The following is a 20368-nucleotide window of genomic DNA, read 5'->3' on the forward strand; positions in this document are numbered from 1 at the left end:
AAGTGTGGAGGGGCATGGGAGGTCAGCAAATTGCAGGTCTAGAATGGCTTGTTGTTTAGGTATTTTGATGTCAGTCAGTGTTAGAGTCTCTTAAATAAGTTAAATTCTATTCTTAATTAATGACAGGTAAGAATTATTAATAGCGTCGGGACTGAGATGATGACTCAGTGGGTAAAGGTACCTACTGCTCTTCCAAAGGACCCAAGTTCAGTGTACAGTACTCATGTCAGGAGTATCTCTAGCTTCAAGCAGTCTAGCACTCCTTTCTGACCTATTTAGGCATGCACGTATGCCCATAAATAAAAATAATAAAGGTAAGATTTCTTTATATTTTATTTTATATGAATGTTTTGCCTCCATGTATGTATGTCCATATGTACATGTGTATGACTGGTACCTTCAGAGGCCAGAAAGGATTATCAGGTTCCCTAGAAGTGGAGTTATAGACAGTTCTGAGTGCCCAAGTGGGTGCTAGGGATTGAACCTAATCCTCTTGGAAGAGCAGCTGGTGCTCTTAACCTCTGAACCATCTTTGTTCCCTAAAACAGAATTATTAATAGTGTAAAGGTTTTTTCATCTTTTTTCTTGTGTGTGTGTTGAGTGTTTTGCCTTCATGTATGTCTGTGTACTGAGTGTGTGCTTGGTACCTGCAGACCCTGAAAGAGGATGTCAGATGTCCTGGGAATGGAGTTTCAGACACATGTGACCCACCATGTGGGTGCTGGGAATTGAACCCAGGTCCTCTGAAAGAACAACCAGTACCTGTGTCAGCTTGGAATCTGTAAAGGTGGCCATCTCATAGCCTCATACTTAGTGGTGAACATTGACAATTGATTGTCTGTAACTAATAGATGCCCTGATAAGTGAATGTTCATGGGAAAAACTTGGAAATGAAGTCATTTTAAAGAAGGAAATTAAGATTGACGTGTTGTCTCAGAAATGACCTGTAGAGATTATTTCTCCTACACATTGTCCTCCCTCCTGCACGTAAGCTGTATATGTCTTTTAAGTTACTTAAGACGTTATGTATATTTTGTGTTTGTATATTATTTTTATCTCTTTGCTTAAAATAACATATTAAATAATTCTCCATGTCATTAAGAATCTCACTAAGTGTAATTTCATGATTTCATAATATAAATATAACAGTACAGTTACCCCTGTGTCCATGAAAATGTATTTCAGGACTCTGCCTCATCCCTGCCATCTGAAACCCAAATCAAGGATGCTCACTCACTTTGCTTATTACAAATGACACGAGATGAAGGGTATGGCTAGTGATAGAGTGTGCTCTTGGCAGGTACAAAGCTTTGGGTGGTTCCTACATTTAAAATGGTAAACTGGGCAAAGTGTCTCAGGCCTGAAATCTAGCACTCTGGAAATAGGACTACTGCGAGTTTGAAGACTAGCCTAGGCTAAGTGAGTTCCCTATCTAAAAAAATTTTTTAAACGTATAGTTCTTGTGTAATAAGACACATTGTTTATATTTGACTCTATATTTTCAGTCATTGCTAGATTGCTTACCATGACTAGTATACTTAGAATGTTAATATCAGGGGATAATGACAAATAAAGTTCTGGGCCTAGCTACATAGTATACACATCCATAAGATACTGCTAGTTTTCAGTCTGTACTCTGGTTTGTTAAGTGCCTATTTGGTGGTCCCCTATTATTATTGGTTTGTAGACTGTCAGGGTTCCCTTTTTCCTTTACTACACTAGGATATCGAACTTCCTTGCTGCCCCTTGACTGTACTTGTTTTGAATAATGCATTGAGACTTATGCTGCTTTATAAAATAATCCCATCAAATCCTGGCTCCTTGGAATGAGAAGTTTCTAAGAATAGAGTTAACTATTCTAAGCCAAGCTTAGAATGACTTCTCCTAGCTATTTTCATTATTTGTGCTTCCCTGTATGTATGCCGGGGCACCAGGTTCATTCCTGGTGTCTGCAGAGCCAGAAGAATGCATCAGATCTCTTGGAACTGGAGTTAGAAACTGTTGTAAACTACTGTGTATATGCTGGGAAGCAAACCCTGGTCCTTCAGTAAAGTCTGGCCCCTCTTCCTATTTGTCTTAGTCCCTGGTGCTGTCCAGCAAAGTCTATAGTGTAGCCTGTGTTTAGAATCTCTTCCCAAGTGCTTTCTGCCACAATTTCCTTAAAACTGGTTATATATGAAGTCCATTTTTGGGGGGAGTGATCAAGAATGATTTAGCTTAAGCCTGTTTTTTTCCAGTGCTTCAGAAGCTGAGCTCTCAGCTAGAGTAGGAATGAAGTAGCATCCCATTACCATATTCTTAACACGCTGGGGGAAGAGCGACAGTGTCCAGCATACAGCCTTTGATTAAGGAATGGCACAGGAGATGCCATGCCTAGTCTGGAATGCATTCACCCAGGATTTAATCCATACTGGTCATGTTAAGGCAGGGCACCTTGCTTCCTGCAAAAAGAAAACTGTCTCAGGGGATCTGGGTAATAGGGCCTGGGTTTATGGTTGGATGGTCTAGAATAGGATCTCTACCTTAGAATCATAATCTGTGATACTGGAAGGAAGTAATCTTGGTTCAGATATTACAGACTCTGCCTCTTGCTGAATTTAGAAGTTTTCCATTTTCTCTTCCCTGGAGACCTTTTCCAGGGACCTTAAATTTGATTTCATACTGCTTTCACTGGAGAGGAGGTCAACAAAGTTTGGTACCTTCTAGAAGTCCTTGTTTGACTTATTTTTATTTTTCTTCTGGCTGCCAGGACCTTTCCAAATTAAAACTGGTTTCTGCAAACATTTGACAGAAAATAAAGTGTTTAGTGTCATTAATGTTCATGTGCCTCCTTGTTCAATGTCAGACCCAAAACCTTTCCTTTCCTTTTGCGTTTGAGAGTTGAGTGCATGTTAGAAGCAGCAGGAATCAACCAGTCAATGGGATCTACTTAGTGGTGACCACATTGGTCTGACCACAGAATGGAGTGGCTACAAGTTTCTGTGAAGATAGCCTCAGTTCCCTTGCCCACCCTAAGATTTAGTTTTTGCCTGTTTGAGAGGAATCTGGAGATTCTTTGCCCATTCTGGAGGGTGAAGGAGGACCATTAGTTACTGCTGTTTGTTAACTCTCGCTTCTTATAGACCTAGTTGTAATGTTTTTCTGATATCTAGTAAGAGGAAACCCTGCCCAGAATAGAGACTAGAGTTACTACTGTGCAGAGAGAAAGTTATGAAATATCACATCATGTCTGCCTGTTACTCTTGGGAAATGAAATGTAACAAAATCTCAAAAACAAAAGTCTCAAAATATGGCTAGCCTGGAACTTGTTCTGTGGATCAAGCTGTGTTCAGCTTTTATGAAACCAGAAGAAAGCATCAGATATCCTCAAATTGGAGTTAGTTATGAACCACCTTGTGGGTCCTGGGAACTGAACGCAAGTCCTTTGGAAGAGCAATAAGTAAGAGCTGTTATCCAGAGTCCTCTTTCTGACCCCCTTTGTGTGGAAATTTATATAAGTACTGTCTCATGATGTAAAAAAAAATAAGTGGCTAGAGAGATGGCTCAGTGATTTAGAGCACTTGTTGCTCTTCGAGAGGACACAGGTTCAATTCCTAGGACTTATACGATGGCTCACAACCACCTGTAACTCCAAGTTCAGGAGGTCTGATGCCTTCTAGCTCTGCAGGCACCAGGCACACATGCAGTACACTTACATACACACATACATAAAATTTTCTCTGCAGGCAAAACAATCATGCATATAAAGTACATACAAATATTTTTTTAATTGGAAAAAGTTCTCTGATCTTAAGGTGTATGATGGAGATGATAGAGTCTCATTTTTGATGAGGAAGAAATAGAAGGAGCTGTGGGGATATTAAAGAGTACTGACTTGCTGCTGTCATAGGATATGTTTGTGCTGTGTCTTGAAAGAGTTTATGATTACTAATCATAATTAGTAAGGTTTTGTTATTAGCAGCTTTTCATGCATTTAATGTTTAGAGCAACTCTTTAAAGTATAATTACTATCCAGGCTTTAATCCCAGCTCTTGGGAGGCAGAAGCAGGTGGATCTTTGTGAGTTTGAGGCCAGCCTGGTCTACACAGTGAGTTTCAGGGCAGCCAGAGCTACACAGAAAGAAACCCTGTCTGGAAAAACAAATGAATGGTTGGATGGGCAGACGGAAGGAAGGAAGAAAAAAGTATAATTATTATCTCTGATTATTACATAGTGGAGAAAGAGGCTTCGAGGCATTAAGTGAATTTCCCTAGGTCACAGGATAAAGTGGTAGGGCTGTGGTTTTGATCCCAGGCTGGACTGTGGCTCAAGTCTCCGTTCTTAACTTTCACATTACATTGCACAAAATGTATTCTTTCTAGAATGGAAGATGGAAAAGGAAGGCTTCATGTGAGGAGCATTTTTGCTAAGCTTTATGACTGCTGAGTTTTATGAAAAGGAGATAGTGATAAAAAATAAAGGGCACAGTATGTTTGAAGGGCATGGAGGCAGCCGTGACATGAAGAGCTCTGTGTCAGGATGGAAGTGTGAGTTAGGGGAGGCAGGTGGGGCTGTCTTAATCTTCAAACCTGCAGATTTGGGTAGAAACAGTTTTCAAGTCATCAGTGTTGCTTTTATAGATTGACATTGTAAGGTATCTTTCGACAGATGGGGGATATTCTAAATGTAGCTTTGTTTTTTTTGTTTGTTTGTATGATAAAAAATGAAGTTTTTGGGCTGGAGAGATGGCTTAGCAGTTAAGAGCACGACTGCTCTTCCAGAGGTCCTGAGTTCAATTCCCAGCAACCACATGGTGGCTCACAGCTATCTGTAATGGGATCCGATCCCCTCTTCTGGCATGTCTGAAAAAAGCTACAGTGTACTTATATAAATAAAATAAGTAAACCTTCAAAAATTAAAAAAAAAATAAATGAAGTTTTAAGGCATTGCAATCCTCTGGGAGCTTACATTGGGTTGGTAGCTTTGTGCTATCTTATGATTTTTCATAAAGACGCTCCCCTTCTTTCCCCTCTTCTCCCCTCATATTACAAATCATTGCTTTACAGCAGTTTGTTTTCACTTTAAGAATGTCAGTTGAGGCTAGGAGACAGCTCAGCAGTTAAAGGCTAAGGTGTACAACCAAAAGGTCAGTTATTTCTGTTACATGCTATGGACCTAGCCTGTAAGAGCATGAGTGCTATTTGAATGCTGAAATGAACAAGATCATTTTGATATATAACCAATACTTATTACTGCGCTATGAATTATTACAAAGGAAGCTTGGGACATAGACCCTCAAAGTGCTCAGTTTTTTTTTCTGACTATTCTAAATGAGAATTTTTTGCCTTAAGATGACATTTGGGCTAGGGATGTAGCTCAGTAGATAAGAGTGCTTGCTTGGACCATTATAAGACCCTGAGTACAATACCTCGTACCATATAAGCTAGATATAGTTGTACATGCCTATAATCCCAGCTCTCAGGAAGAAGAAGCAGGAAGAACCAGAAGTTCAAAGTTATCTAGCCCCTGCTATGTAGGAAGCCTGAGGCCAATCTGAGATACTTGAGACCCTGTTTGAATAAAAACACTTTTTTTTAAAAAGAAATTTTGTGTCAATTTGTAATGTTTTTTTATACTCACGTGTGATTTTTTTTAAAATTTCAGTTTGATTGCTAAAAAGTTTTATTTTGATAACTTTTAAACCTTGTAGCTATGTAGTTCTGTTTCTAATATAGTCTTCTCAAATCCTGCAATGTCTGCCTCCTGTTTAAGTCTATTGACTAGTTCTTCCTCTTTTTTCTTTTTGGTTTTTGTTTGTTTTGGGACAGGGTCTCACTATGTAGCTCTGGTTGTCCTGGGACTCCACTATTTAGACCAGGCTAGCCTTGTACTCCCAGAGATCTGACTGCTCTGTTTCCCAGGTTCTTTTTTTTTTTTTTTTTTTTTTTTTTTCTGGAGCTGGGGACCGAACCCAGGGCCTTGCGCTTGCTAGGCAAGCGCTCTACCACTGAGCTAAATCCCCAACCCCTGTTTCCCTGAGGTTCTGAGAGTAAAGATGTGTGCCTACATGCTCGGAACTAGCTCTTTCTTGACTGAAGTGATTGCTCTGTTTCTTCCCTTCATGCCTATCATGGATGAGTGTCTGGATATTTATTTTATTTTTTTTTTAAAGATTTATTTATTTATTTTATGTATATGAGTACACTGTAGCTGTCTTCAGACACACCAGAAGAGGGCATCGGATCCCATTACAAATGGTTGTGAGCCACCATGTGGTTGCTGGGAATTGAACTCAGGACCTCTAGAAGAGCAGTCAATGCTCTTAACCTCTGAGCCATCTCTCCAGCCCGTGCCTAGGAAGCGCAAGGCCCTGGGTTCGGTCCCCAGCTCCGAAAAAAAAGAACCAAAAAAAAAAAAAAAGATAGGACAGGTGGTGGTGCGTACCTTTAATCCCAGCACTTGAGAACCAGAAAGGCAGGAGTTATCTCTGAGATGGAGGCCAGCCTGGTCTGCACAGTGAGTTCCAAACAACCTGGGCTACATACAGAAACCCTGTCTTGAAACACCTCCCAAAAGGTAAAGCTGAGTGGTAGAGCTTACTTAGTATGTGTGAAGTCCTCAGTTCAGTTTCCAATATTAAAAAGAAGGAGAAGGAGAAGAGAGGGGAGAGGGGAGAAGAGAGAAGAAGTCTAAGAAGTAAAACTGATAGGAGTCAGGTGTTTGTGTAGCATACACCTTAGATCCCAGCACTCAGGAGGCAGAGACAGACAGAGCTCTCTGTTTAAGGCGCGCCTGGTCTACAGAGGGAGTTCCAGGATAACTAGGACTACACAGAGAAATCCTATCTAAATACCCCTGCCCCCACAAAATACACGTATAGATGTGTGTACACATACGTTTTCAAATATCTTGTATACCTTCATGTGGTGAATCAAATTATGTATTGTCTTGTGTTTCCCTAACTTTTTTTTAGACAAATACTTCCTTAAGGCCAGGACCTGGCAAACATCACAACTCTGAGCATGGCATTTATTAAATAAGTGTTAGTGACAGGGAATCAAATTGAGTGCTCAAGAAAAAATGCCTTTGGGAATCTTTAAAAAGCTTCGATTTTCTGAAGTTTCCTAAGTTTGTTGTATTTCAGTGAGTATGTGTAGCAATTATCATTTGTTTGAAATGCTGTGCTGTTACAGTGGTAGTAAAATTTTTAAGGGCAAATCCAAACTATTTTTATCCAAGTTTTATGCTAGACTTCTTGAGAAATGTCTTATAAAGATCCTACTTCTGAATTGGCTGTAGTGATTTCTTTGGGTAACTAGAATTATGTAAGGAATTAAGGCTCCATTTGAAAAAACTGAGACCCCCTACATCTGGGAGTATGTTATACAGGCTTGATTATACTTCTCTTTGGGGGCTAAACCATGATAGTTCATTTCACAGACTGGCCTTAATTTAAAGTGATACGTCTATATAGGTATAGGATTAAAAACTTCTTTGAGTATCCACAAATTCCTACGTTTTTAAAAAAATGCTGAAAAATCTTAAAGTTTCACTGCCTTTTTTGGTATTGCTAATTTTTTTCTAACTTTTTCAGAATGAAACTAGTGATAGAGAAGATGGCTTGACCAAGATACATAATGGAACAGACTCTGAGAATGATGAGCCCTCCAATGTTCATGCCAGTGACTCTGAAAGTGAGGAGCTTCACAGGCCAAAAGACAGTGACTCTGAATCCGAGGAACATGCAGAGTCTCCTGCCAGTGATTCTGAAAACGAAGCTGTCCACCAGCAGGGGAGTGACTCTGAAAAGGAAGAGCTTCTTAATGGGCATGCAAGTGACTCTGAAAAGGAAGAGGGTAGAAAGCATGCAGCCAGTGACTCTGAAACCGAGGACACTCTGCAGCCTCAGGGCAGCGAGTCTGACAGTGAAGATCCCCCAAGGCCACAGGCCAGTGATTCAGAAAGCGAGGAGCCTCCCAAACCTCGGATCAGTGATTCAGAAAGCGAGGAGCTCCCCAAACCTCGGATCAGTGACTCAGAAAGTGAGGATCCTCCAAGGCCCCAGGTCAGTGACTCAGAAAGTGAGGAGCTCCCCAAACCCCGAGTCAGTGATTCAGAAAGTGAGGATCCCCCAAGGCCACAGGCTAGTGACTCGGAAAGTGAGGAGCTCCCCAAACCCCGAGTCAGCGACTCGGAAAGTGAGGACCCTCAGAAAGGACCTGCTAGTGATTCTGAAGCTGAGGATGCCTCCAGACATAAAGAAAAGCCAGAGTCAGAGGACAGTGATGGGGAGAATAAGAGGGAAGACTCTGAAGTGCAGAATGAGTCAGACGGCCATGCAGACAGAAAAGGACTCCACAGCTCTGACAGCGAGGAGGAAGAACCCAAGAGGCAAAAGATTGACAGTGATGACGACGGAGAAAAGGAGGGGGATGAGAAAGTAGCAAAGCGGAAGGCTGCCGTGCTTTCTGATAGTGAGGACGAAGACAAAGCATGTAAGATCCTGTTGTCACTTACTGTCTCTAGTTATAACTAAAATATCGGGTCCTCTTCTGCTATGTTTTATTAGCATATATTAATTGTAATGTTAATTTCTTCATGGCCTTTTCTCATAAGTACATAATATATTGTAATCATACTTATCTCATTATTCTGTCTTGTCCAACTCCCACTCTTATATGTTCTCATTTTTTATGGATTTTTTTTGTAACCAAATGAGTTTTAGGTTTACCTTATAGAAGTCATGTACCTTTCCAGTGGGTCCACTACTGAAGAAAATATTTCTCCTTTCCCTGCCAACCATGAACTGAGCTGAGTATAAATTGTTAGGGAGGATGGGGCTTCACATGACCTTAGGTTGATGGTTCCAGTCTTGGGCAGGTATCCATAGCTGTTGTGACACGAGTGCAACAGCCATGTCATGATTGGAAGTTTCCAGTCCTCACCACCTCCTCACACCTCTGACTCTGAGGCTCTCCCTGTTCTTTCTACTTTATTTATTTCCTGAGACTTAGAGGGAGTGACATAGATGTCTCATTTATGGTTGAGCATTCAATAGTCACTTATTCTTAGCACTTTCACTGGCTTTGAATCTTTATGGTTAATACTAGATGTTAGATCTGTATTGTTTTCCAACAATTTCCAACAATATTCTAATTGCCTTATTTTTATTTATTTATTTTTTTTTGGAAGCTAAGGGTCAAACAAGGGCCTAGTGTTTGGTAGTAGGCAGGTGCTGAATGACTGAGTTAAATCCCCACACCTAGCATGATATTCTTAAATATAATGAAAACACTCACTTTCCTTGGCTAGCATTGGCTAAATTTCCTTTGAGTTATTCTAACTTCACTTTATTAACTTCTATGTGCTTGAAATGATGGTTTAATTGCCAGTATAAAAGACTTCATTTTACTTTCCTAGAAAAGCCAGTATTTTAAAGAAATATGTTCCCATGAAAATTCCTGTCTGTACTTATAGTAGGCTGGGATTCTCTGCAACTGCTAATTTGAATTTCACTTGGACAGGAACTGAGCTTCAGAAGTCCTTCTCTTTGTTAAATGTTAAAACATTGTTGAGGATCCACATACGAGAAGGCTTAGAGGGTTCTATTTAGAGACCATAGCTCTACAGAGTGTTAGTCTTTACTGCCTCAGACTCCATCTTCACAGGTAATACTTCTTCTTTTTTTTTTTTTTTTTTTTTTTTTTTTTTGGTTCTTTTTTTCGGAGCTGGGGACCGAACCCAGGGCCTTGCGCTTCCTAGGTAAGCGCTCTACCACTGAGCTAAATCCCCAGCCCCACAGGTAATACTTCTTAATACCTTTTTATGTAACTTGATTTTTTTTTTAATAGAAAAAACTCTAGATCATATTTCATTTACTGAGGTTTTGTTTCTAGCAATTCCTCCCCTCTTATTCCTCACGTAAAATCTCAGTTTTCTTGCTGGTTTGTTTCTTCTGTGTTGCTGACTTTTCCGTTCAGGATTCTCGTCTGTTGTGTAGCCCCTTCCCCTGTGTGTTGCTCACTAGCTCTCTGGGGTGTGGATCAGATTCATCTGCTCTGTAGCCTTTCAGGTCATTGTTCATTTTGCCAGGAAAGTTTTGAAACTTCTGTCCTACATTTTAGCTGCTTCAGTTCTTTTATACCTCTTGGTTTGGATGTCTTTTCTTAATCTGGGGATGGGAGTCATTTTCCTGAGCAGTCTACTCTTGAAGGCTCGGCCCCATGTAGTAAGCGACAAGGAGACAAACTGCTGTAGGAGCAGCAGCATCACACAAGATCTAGAAAGATGCTTAGAATTAGCCACCGCACCAGTGCACCAGTAGGCAGGCAGTGGACTGGAAATGGCAGCATTACTGTAGAGTGTGCTGGGAGTCAGAAATTACCTAGGGCAAGGATGGAAATAATCAGAGAGATAAAGGGAGGCGGGGAAGGCAGAAGAAGAGAAGCAAGGCATAATAGATGACAGCTGAAGATGTTTTAGGGGGGAAGACAAGAGCAGGACATTAGGAGAAAAATTTAAAAGGAAAACAATCGCTTAAGTAGTAAAAGAGTTCAAGAACAAAATTAGTTAAATGTAAAAATTGTTTTTTTTTAAAGACAATAAGGTAAAGCCAGACTAATGGGGCAAGGAAGACAGAGACACGGGGCCAAACAGAAAAATACAAAACTAAGGGAAAGAAAGATATTGTCTAAGAATGGTAATAAACTGCATGAACAAATTGGATGACTATATAAAGGAGAGTAACCGAAAAAAGTTCAGTCCCGAGTTGGGAGGGCAGTGTAGTGCACGTCTTTAATTCCAGCTCTCAGAAGGCAGAGGCAGACAGATCTCAAGGCCAGCGTGAACTACAAAACAAGTTCTACGATAGCCAAGGCTGTTAGAGAAACCCTGTCTCAAAAAACCAGTTTCAATACAGTGGTTTTTTGTTTTGTTTGTTTTGTTTTAATGCGCTTAAGTGTGTAGGGGGGGAAATTACATAAAAAAGAAAAAAGTTGCAATATGGGACTAGTTTTTTTTTTAATGGTTCCTTGAAAAATTAGAGATTGCTAAACCAGAGATGGTCAGTTGAATTTTCTTACGTGTTCCGAGGTTTTTCTAGGTTTTTTTTGTGTATCAGGAGCCTCTAACTGACCATGAATGATTGTATTTTCCAGCAGCAGCAAAGAAGAGTCGAGTTATCTCTGATGCTGATGATTCTGATAGTGATGTTGTATCAGACAAATCAGGCAAAAGAGAGAAGACGGTAGCATCTGATAGTGAAGAAGAAGTCGGGAAAGAAGAGTCTTCTGTAAAGAAGAGTGAAGAGAAGGATCTGTTTGGGAGTGATAGTGAATCAGGCAATGAAGAAGAGTAAGTGAGAACATGGGGGTTTTCAAGGAATCCATTTACATGAAGTTTAAGAACTGGTAAAACAAATGGTGCTAGGGTCAGTAATCATGTTACCTCTGGGTTTTGGTTGTGGAAGGTTGATTTAAAAGGGCTGTCAAGGGCTGGGGATGTGACTCAGTCAGAGTATTTGAAACAAAACCAAAACACCTTTGAGTTCAGCACTGCCCGAATGAGAAAAGGCTGTGAGAAAACCTCTGTGGAAATAGGCTTCGTGAGTAGAGCACTGGTTATCTGAGTGTACATTTGCTACAACCATTGAACTATTTGCTTAGGTCTGCACATTTTACTGTCCATAAATCATACCTTGTTTGTAAAAATGATACATAAGCAAATGTAAGAAAGCAGATGGATCTTACTATATTTGCTTTTCTAGAAATCTTATTGCAGATATATTTGGAGAATCTGGCGATGAAGAGGAAGAGGAATTTACAGTAAGTATAAGATGGGACTGTTCTAAGTACGCATGGTTTTGTTTCTGTGCAGCAGTTCTATAATACTTACAGTGAGAAAGTACAAAGCCTTACAAAGAATAGAAGTATTTTAGGTTGTAGAATTTGGAAAGTGCAGTACAGTAGCCCTACCTGCTGTGGATAGTATGCTGGCATATATATACTAAAGGGACACTAGAGCATGAAAGTGCTCATTCAAGTGTGGACTTTTCTGGAACAAAAAAACAAAAAAAAACAAAAACAAAAAAATTCCCCAGATAAGGGGTAAGGAGGGAGGTTTTGTTATGTCCTTTTTGATACCTATTCAGTATTTTTTGTTTTGTGAGTATATTATTTAGCATGAAATATTGGGAGTTGTTTGCAAAAGGAAATCTGCAAAATGGTTATGATAGGCTAACTCACTGTGCTTTTAGGGATTTAACCAAGAAGATTTGGAGGAAGAGAAAAATGAAACACAGCTAAAAGAAGCAGAAGATTCTGATTCCGACGATAACATAAAGAGAGGAAAGCAGTAAGTGGTTTGTTAGGAGAAAAGTGAAGGAGAGACCATTGAGGTTTCCTGTTTTTCATCTGGGTTTCCAGATTTGGAAGAGTATGTCTCTTTGTCTTCTTTCTTTCACTTTTCTCTTCTTCCCCTTTACCTCTTCTATATAGTATTAGTGAATTGTTTGCTATTACTTGCTCTGTGCTCAGATGTCCTAAATTTATACCATTATATGACACTCCTAATTTATTTTTTACAAGATAAACTACTGAAAAATAACCTAATATGAAAAGAAGTTGAGGGGTGGGAAGCTCAAGTCCACACTAAAATGTTACTTAATCATACTTTGCTTACTTTTGTTAAGATAGTTGCGAACCGTGTCCACAAAAAGACATGCCATGAGGGGTGGGAACTTGACTGGACACTGCCCACGGTTGTGAAGAGTTTAGCAAGTGGAGTTCCTCTTTAATGGTGTGCAAGAGTCAAGCAGCACTGTTCGGGTGCTGCCTTCAGAGTGTTGGGTTTATTAGCATGACGAGGGGCAGAGTGAGGTAGCACCCTCTTGGGTCTGAGTGAGGATAGCTGTAAAGTCGCAGTGATTGGCTGAGCTCTTCAGTACTAAAAGCAGCAGTTAAGTTTTTTCTGTCATTGTTAATAAGACAATACGTTCAAATAATTGAACATTTCCTATTCCTAAAAAGGCAGTACACCTAAATTGACTGTGCTCTAGACTGAGGACTTGAGAGGTTCCTTCTCAAGCTAATCGGTGACAGGTGTGAATGTGGCATATGAAAAACTTAGGCCTGGTGTGATTAATGTTTACAGTGGGTAGAATAAGAGTTGACATAAAGTCCTCCTCTTGTGGCAGGAAGTTATGCATATGTGAACTTTAAAATATGTAGCTGGGTGGTAGTGACTCGTGCTTTTAATCCCAGGAAGAAGCAGGTGCATCTCTGAGGTTGAGGCCAACCTGGTCTATGTAGTGAGCTCTAGGAGAACCACAACTACACAAAGAAACTGTCTTAAAACAACAGTAATACTTCTCTGACTCAAGATTAGACAATTTGGTATTCTTTTTGTTTTTTGAGGTGGGGTTTTCTTTGTGTAGCCCTGTCCTGGAACTTGATCTATAGACCAGGCTGACCTCGAATTCATAGAGGTCCACCTACCCCTTCCTCCCAAGTGCTGAGATTAAAGGTATGTGCCACCACTGCCTGGCCAATTCGGTGTTCTTAAATTGATTAAAGAAGGTGTGTGAGTGAAGAGCTTGATTTTTATTTATTTTTTTTATTTATTTATTTTTTTGTGTGTGTGTGTTGCTGCCTAGTATGGACTTTCTGTCAGATTTTGAGATGATGTTACAACGAAAAAAGAGCATGTGTGGCAAACGCAGACGAAATCGAGATGGGGGCACTTTTATTAGTGACGCAGATGATGTCGTGAGTGCCATGATTGTCAAGATGAACGAAGCTGCTGAGGTGAGATCTCTCTTCTGGGTTACCTTTCCTTCCTCCTGCACCCTCCCCCAGACTGCTGTAGCATCTTTTTCTTCTTTAAATGTTTAAACTTAGACTACCATAAAAGGTTCCTTGCTTTCTGTAATAGTGTGCTTGCTAAATTTTAAGGCTATAAATAATCTTAACTGTAAAGATTCAGCCACATGGCTAGGAAAATCTCAAGTAAACGTGAATCGTTTTTAAGCGAGTGGGAAGTTTGTTTTCATAGCTATCTGGTTCACAAACATAGTTGATGTTTATTCAAATATAAAGTGTCTAAAAAAGTAGGAATTATTCAAATAAATATTTTTAGTAGTAGGTTACACTGTCCTTCCTCACTGAAAGATAATTCTTGAAGAGAAACCAAAATTTCCCAGCTATATTTTGTTTCTACAATAAACTTCAAAGACTTGAAAACTGTCCGTAGTGAAAATGACATTGTGCCTCTCATTTCTGATGGTGGAAAAGCAATGTAACAGCTTTATGGGTTTGACTGACTAAATTGGCTTTGTATAGACAGCTTGTCCTTTCTCTTTAGAACATAGTTTCTTTCTGTTTTAAAGTTCAGAATTATAGTGGTTATAGTTGCCTATTAAGAGTTAATGCTACTTTATTTTAAACCTTTTTTTTTGGTGGGGGGGGTTTCTGTTTTCTGAATAGGAAGACAGGCAATTGAATAATCAAAAAAAGCCTGCTCTGAAAAAATTAACCTTATTGCCTACTGTGGTTATGCACCTTAAAAAGTAAGTATTTTTGTTTTCTTGGAAATGTTATTTCTTTTAATAAAATAATATTTAAACCATATACCGTTCTAGAACTATTAAATAATTAAGTCCTTCTATTGGGCCATAGAAATCAGGGATGAGTACATTTTCCATAGTTATTGTTCTTCTTAGATTTTTTGGTGCTTTTGTTGTTGTTTGTTTTTTGAGACAAGGTTTCTCTGTGTAGCTCTGGCTGTCCTGTAACTTAAAGGCTGGCTTTGAACTCACAGAGATCTGCTTGCCTCTCTGCCTACCAAGTGCCAGAAATAAAGACTTTGCCACTGTGCCTGGCTCATACTTTTTTTTTTTAAACCTTAATGCATTTTGCAAACAACAAACAGAAAACTAGTAATATTAAAGAAAACCTAGAAATTTACTGATTTTATTTTTTATAGACAATTGAGACCTTGGAAATTTTCATCTATTATTCCCATGGTAGTTGGAAACAGCTAATCTTGGGAGATGCTGCTTAAAGCTCATGCTGTGCAGATTCATTTAATCTTGTACATCACAGCCTTCGCGCTTCCTAAGTCCATGCTGGGGGATTCTTTCATTAGTTTGCTGGAGTCATGAGCAACTTTGTAAAACTGACTACAGTGATGACCTATTTCTGTTAGTTGGAGAAGTGCCGTACACACCAGCCAGCCAACTGGGACTGCTTTCTCCACCGCAGCAGGCAAAGCTGTCTGGCAGGTTTCATATAGATATGTTCCATTTTCTAGTTTATTCCACAATATAAAGCAGAATTTAAATATTGGTGTTTAATTGAGATATTTTCTCTACTACGAAACTATTCTAATAGATTATTTTTTCTTTTTTAGTAATAATTGGGCTTCTCTTTTTTTTATTGTCTATATCATTAATATTGATATTAATCTGTTTTGTAAAACTTGCATATCTTAGCAAGTTACCTTTGTCAAGTCTGTACAGTTCTGGAAACTTAACTTTTTTTTTTTTCCTTTTCTTTTTTTCGGAGGTGGGGACCGAACCCAGGGCTTTGCGCTTGCTAGGCAAGCGCTCTACCACTGAGCTAAATCCCCAACCCCCGGAAACTAACTTTTATATACTGTTTTTGAAACTAGAATAGAGGTTGGATAGACAGTAAGTATATATAACCTTTCCTTAGAAGCAGTTTGAAATGTCACTATGTGAATAAAGTCAGGGCGATAGACTTGGCATGGTCACTGTGTTCATCGTTATTATCATTACTGTTCTAGGCAGGACCTTAAAGAAACATTTATTGACAGTGGTGTGATGTCTGCCATTAAAGAGTGGCTCTCACCTCTACCAGATAGGAGTTTGCCTGCACTGAAGATTCGGGAGGAATTGTTAAAGATTCTGCAAGAGGTTAGCCACAGATAATTTGTAATTTATTAAGTATCAAATGCGGTTTCTGTAGTCAAGACTTGTATTTTGTACCATTTACTTATAAATTTTGTTCTGCTACAGCATGTCAGAAAAGGGGCTTGGGAAACCTAATAAAATGAGCATTAAAAAACAAAAAGAATCACAAAACCTTGTAAAACTTGATTAATGATAGTTTTCAAGGAAAGAGTTCTTAGTACAGGCAGTGGTTTCTTAGAGGAGCAGTCCAGAAGTGGTCATATTGTAGAGAGGCACTTGAAGTAGAAAGCGTACTACATTTAGAGATGATAAACTTCAATTGGGTCTCTAGTTGGGTTCTCTTTGGTATGATTAGGACACCCTAGGAAAGTTGCTTAACATCTGAAGAAACTTGGAAGGAGCCTCTGTGTGTGAAACACTGCTAGGTGCTTTGTGTGTTAGCTTATTGGTCTTTTGCAAAAAAAGCTTGTAAAGTTAGGCATGCTGCCTCTAGTTTATAGATGAGGAGACTAAGACAAGTTAAATGACTTATCCAAAGACATGCGACTAGCAGGTGCTGTGCTTAGATTCAGGCTTCAATTTGTTGCTTTCTACAGCCTGGGCTGGACTGCTGCCCCCCTTAAGTGTGTGTAGTTTACATTTCTTCACATTGTCAGGTTTTACTTCACTAACACTAAAATCTCCACTTTGGATGTCGGCACAGAGGATGGTCCATGTCTTTGTAGATCCTGAAAATAGAATTTTGTATTAGTTCTAATGTGAATGAAGGAGAGTTTGAAGATCTCTAGATTAACATACCTCCTAGCTTATGAGTGAATTAATATGCGTGTATGTTTTTTTGTTCCCTAGCTACCTAGTGTGAGCCAAGAGACCCTGAAGCACAGTGGGATTGGCCGAGCAGTGATGTATCTGTATAAACATCCTAAGGAATCAAGGTCCAACAAGGACATGGCAGGGAAACTAATCAGTATGTGAAGTTTGCTTTTAGTTTGTTTAATGTCTAGGGAGGGAGGGAGGGAGCTGCATATATAAGAACTATATTTTTACCAGTATTTGTTAAAATGATTGAATAAAGTGGAATAGAAGAATTTTAGTGCCTTCACACAGGTATTAGCTCTTTTTCTCTTATGCTTAAAATGCTTTTAAGATTATTTAAATGTGTTTTCCAGTATTAACTACAACAATTAAAAGCATGTATTCTAGCTCTGGACCAAGAACATGGAGAGTGGGTAGAATGCAGGCCCTGGATTTAGCCATGCCTAATTTATAGTATTGACTCTACCACCTTCCTGCAAATCTTCAACTAGTAACCGAAGCTTCAGGCTTGGTCTCCACCTGTGTAATAAAGAGATATTAATTCTTTGTTTTCTTTGGGCTGTTATAAAGATTAAATGAGAGGATATGTAAAGAGCACTACTATCAAGATAGTTAGCCACAGTTGCTGTTGTCATCCTCCAAGACTTTTTCCTTTGTTACCTTGTTTATGACAGAGAAATCTAGATCCTCACTGAAGGACATACTGATTGTGAGCTCTAGGTTTGTCTTCATTTTCCTATGCTCCACATTTAAAAAAGAAATACTCTATAAATGCCTATAATACTGCCCAGTATTAGGGTATGGTTATTTAAAAGCCTGGGAGAAAACGCTTGTTTGTGAACTAAATACTTACTTTTCCTTTTTGCAGATGAGTGGTCTCGGCCCATATTTGGTCTTACCTCAAACTATAAAGGAATGACAAGAGAAGAAAGGGAGCAGAGAGATCTAGAACAAATGCCACAGCGACGAAGAATGAGCAGGTATGAGGGAACAGGTATGAATGCACAAGTGTAGTTTAATCTAATGGCAGTTACAGAAGACCTTTCTGGGACAGCTGAATGCAGTGTGCTGTCCCAGTGCTGGAATGTTAAGAGACTGTAGTGTTAGCCATTCGCAGAAAACAACTTCTCAGCTCCAAGTCCAAAAGCCTAGGGGGAAAAGAATGTTATTGGTTGAATTTATCAGTATTCTGGATACATCCTGGGAGGGCAGGGTAATCAGTCATAAGTATAGTTTGGGTAGCTCACCCAGAATGAAACCTCCTGCACAAATGACTGTTAAAGTGAACAGTACTTTAAAACAGTGACAAGTTCTCAGTCCAGCAAGATGGTTTAGAGCATAAAGGCACTTGCTATGCAAGGCTAGCAAACTGAGTGATCCCCAGAACCCAAGTGAAGGTGTAAGGAAAACTAACTCCAGTTATCCTCCGACTGCCACAAGTATACCCTCACACACATACTTTTGATTGCTTTTCTGATTCACTGTAAAGGTATTGGTTATAATATAAATGTGATAATTTGATATATTCTCCCTAGTTCTAAGAATTCGAGATTTCTGGTATCTGACTGTTTGCTTTTTTCCAGCACTGGTGGTCAGACACCACGAAGAGACCTGGAAAAGGTACTAACAGGAGAGGAAAAGTAAGTTTTGTCTTGATCTTTCCTAGCATATAGAGATTTTGTTTTTTACTTCATTATAAGCACAATATTAAATTATTTGTTCCCATTGCCAAAGGATAATTTTTTCAATTTGATGCTTATTGAATAGTTATAAAACAGTGTATTTTGTTCTCTAAAGAATTAATAGTTCATTTAACAAGTATTCTGTTGTTGATTTGTTGATTGGTAAGTGTTAGAATCCTTTTAAGTCTAAAGCTTAAAGAATACAAAAGAAACTTAAAATTGTCCCAAGGTATCAAGTAGTTTCATGGAGGGATGTAGAGTAAGATGTGTGGTTCATATACAGTCCTGGTTTCAAAATGGCAGATGTGATGAACTGATGGCAGTGGGAGATCCTAGAGATGCAGTGTGAACCAGCAGAAGCCCAAGATCAAAACGTGGAATTTTTGCTTCCTTTTATGATGTAGCAGAAGGTTTTGAGTTTATGTGTGAAACTGTCATATTTTAGAAATTCTGCTCTGAGAGTATTGTGTGGACAGACTAGAGCAGTGGGCTGAAGGCAGTGTTAAAATTAAATGGGGTTAGTAATGGGGTAACAGAGGCTGAGAAGACATTGTAGAGATAGTTGCTTAGAGTTGGTGACATATTTAGGGAGAAGTTAGCTTACAATTGAAGACTCAAACCAAAATATAGAGACAGTGATATAACCATCTACCAAAACTTAGGAAGAGGAAGTAGATTTGAAGAAATTAGTAAGTTATTTCTCTAGCCCTTCCATATAAGTTTCTAAGATACTCTTAGAAATACCATAGACTTGATGTTTATATCCAAAGCTTAGAGTCTAGAATAAAAAATGAACTAACCAAGTTGGCAAAGAAGTGTAGCTGAGGAGCTGGTACTGATGTGTCAGTGCATCCTGAAACAGGTCCTGGAGATGAGAGCTGATGTTTGTTCCCTGCTCTCAGGAGATGTGTGTCTACTCTCACCATGCCTTTACAGGGAGTTCCATAGGACCAAATGGCTTAACTGCTCAGACACTGACAGAGAGGCTTGACTCACTAAGAATTGTGCTCTTAGTGTAGCATGGTTATTTTCAAAGTCGCCTAGAACTAAAGATAAGCACAAGTAAAACTTACACTGAGTGAAGCTAAGAAGATAAGATAAAGAGGTCGTATCAGTGTCCTGACTGCAATATGCTACAGTTTGGAAAGTCAGTATTGAGAGAGACACTGGGATCTGTCTCCGTTACTTCATATAGCTGCTACGGGGTTTGTAGTGACCTCACAAGTTTTCTATAAGAAGAAATAAATGGAAATGTATGAGTTGCTTATGTAAAACCCTAGTGAACTATGGGCATTCATGGAACTGTGGGAAACTGTGGGGATACATGGAGCTTTGAGGGATTATTTTGACAACCCAATTTTTTTCCTTATCACCTTGTAACTCTTAAGACTTAGTTAGAAAACTTAGGATTTGGAATACTCTGGAGCTGGAGAGATGGCTCAAGAGCACTTGCTATATTATTCAGAGGACCTACATTCCATTCCCAGCACTCATTGTGGCTCACATTGTTTGTAACTCCAGCTCCAGTAGATCTGACTCCTTTTTCTTGTGGTGCATATGCATAAATGAAGGCAAATGCTCAGACACATAAATTTAAGAAAACATTTTCTTGAGACTAGCCTTGGAAAGGACAGAGCATGGGAACATCTAAGGCCAAGGAGAAGCAAGAATTCATACAAATAAAGAGGAAATTGCCATCGAGAAGCCATATAATGAGGGGTAGGTAGGTGGTCTGTGGTTAAGATTTGAAACATTGTAACTGAATGAGGGGAATAAAAGGGTGAAATCTCACTTAGCCTCTGCTATGGCCAGATAAGTAAGCAGTATATGGTTTTTCTTCCCTTCCTCAGGGCTCTTAGACCTGGAGATCCTGGCTTCTGTGCCCGTGCGAGAGTCCCAATGCCATCAAACAAGGACTATGTTGTCAGGCCCAAGTGGAATGTAGAAATGGAGTCATCCAGGG

The 20368-nt window shown here is 39.3% G+C and overlaps 1 protein-coding gene across 8 annotated transcripts in view; it reads left to right on the forward strand.

The window, feature by feature from the left end:
• Iws1 (interacts with SUPT6H, CTD assembly factor 1) overlaps positions 1–20368 on the forward strand; it is a 41835-nt gene that overhangs the window by 4341 nt on the left and 17126 nt on the right. For 4 of the 8 annotated variants that reach the window (NM_001034918.2, NM_001398635.1, XM_087592568.1 and 1 more), the window contains 11 exon segments: positions 7574–8474; positions 11136–11331; positions 11744–11801; positions 12233–12330; positions 13631–13781; positions 14460–14542; positions 15781–15910; positions 16757–16874; positions 17592–17703; positions 18307–18363; positions 20256–20367. In NM_001034918.2, coding sequence (NP_001030090.1) covers positions 7574–8474; positions 11136–11331; positions 11744–11801; positions 12233–12330; positions 13631–13781; positions 14460–14542; positions 15781–15910; positions 16757–16874; positions 17592–17703; positions 18307–18363; positions 20256–20367 — 2016 coding nt within the window. 8 annotated transcript variants of the gene reach the window in all.

The sequence above is a fragment of the Rattus norvegicus genome, chromosome 18 (genome assembly GCF_021556685.1).
Source record: "Rattus norvegicus strain SHRSP/BbbUtx chromosome 18, alternate assembly SHRSP_T2T, whole genome shotgun sequence".
NCBI classification, from domain to species: Eukaryota; Metazoa; Chordata; class Mammalia; order Rodentia; family Muridae; genus Rattus; species Rattus norvegicus.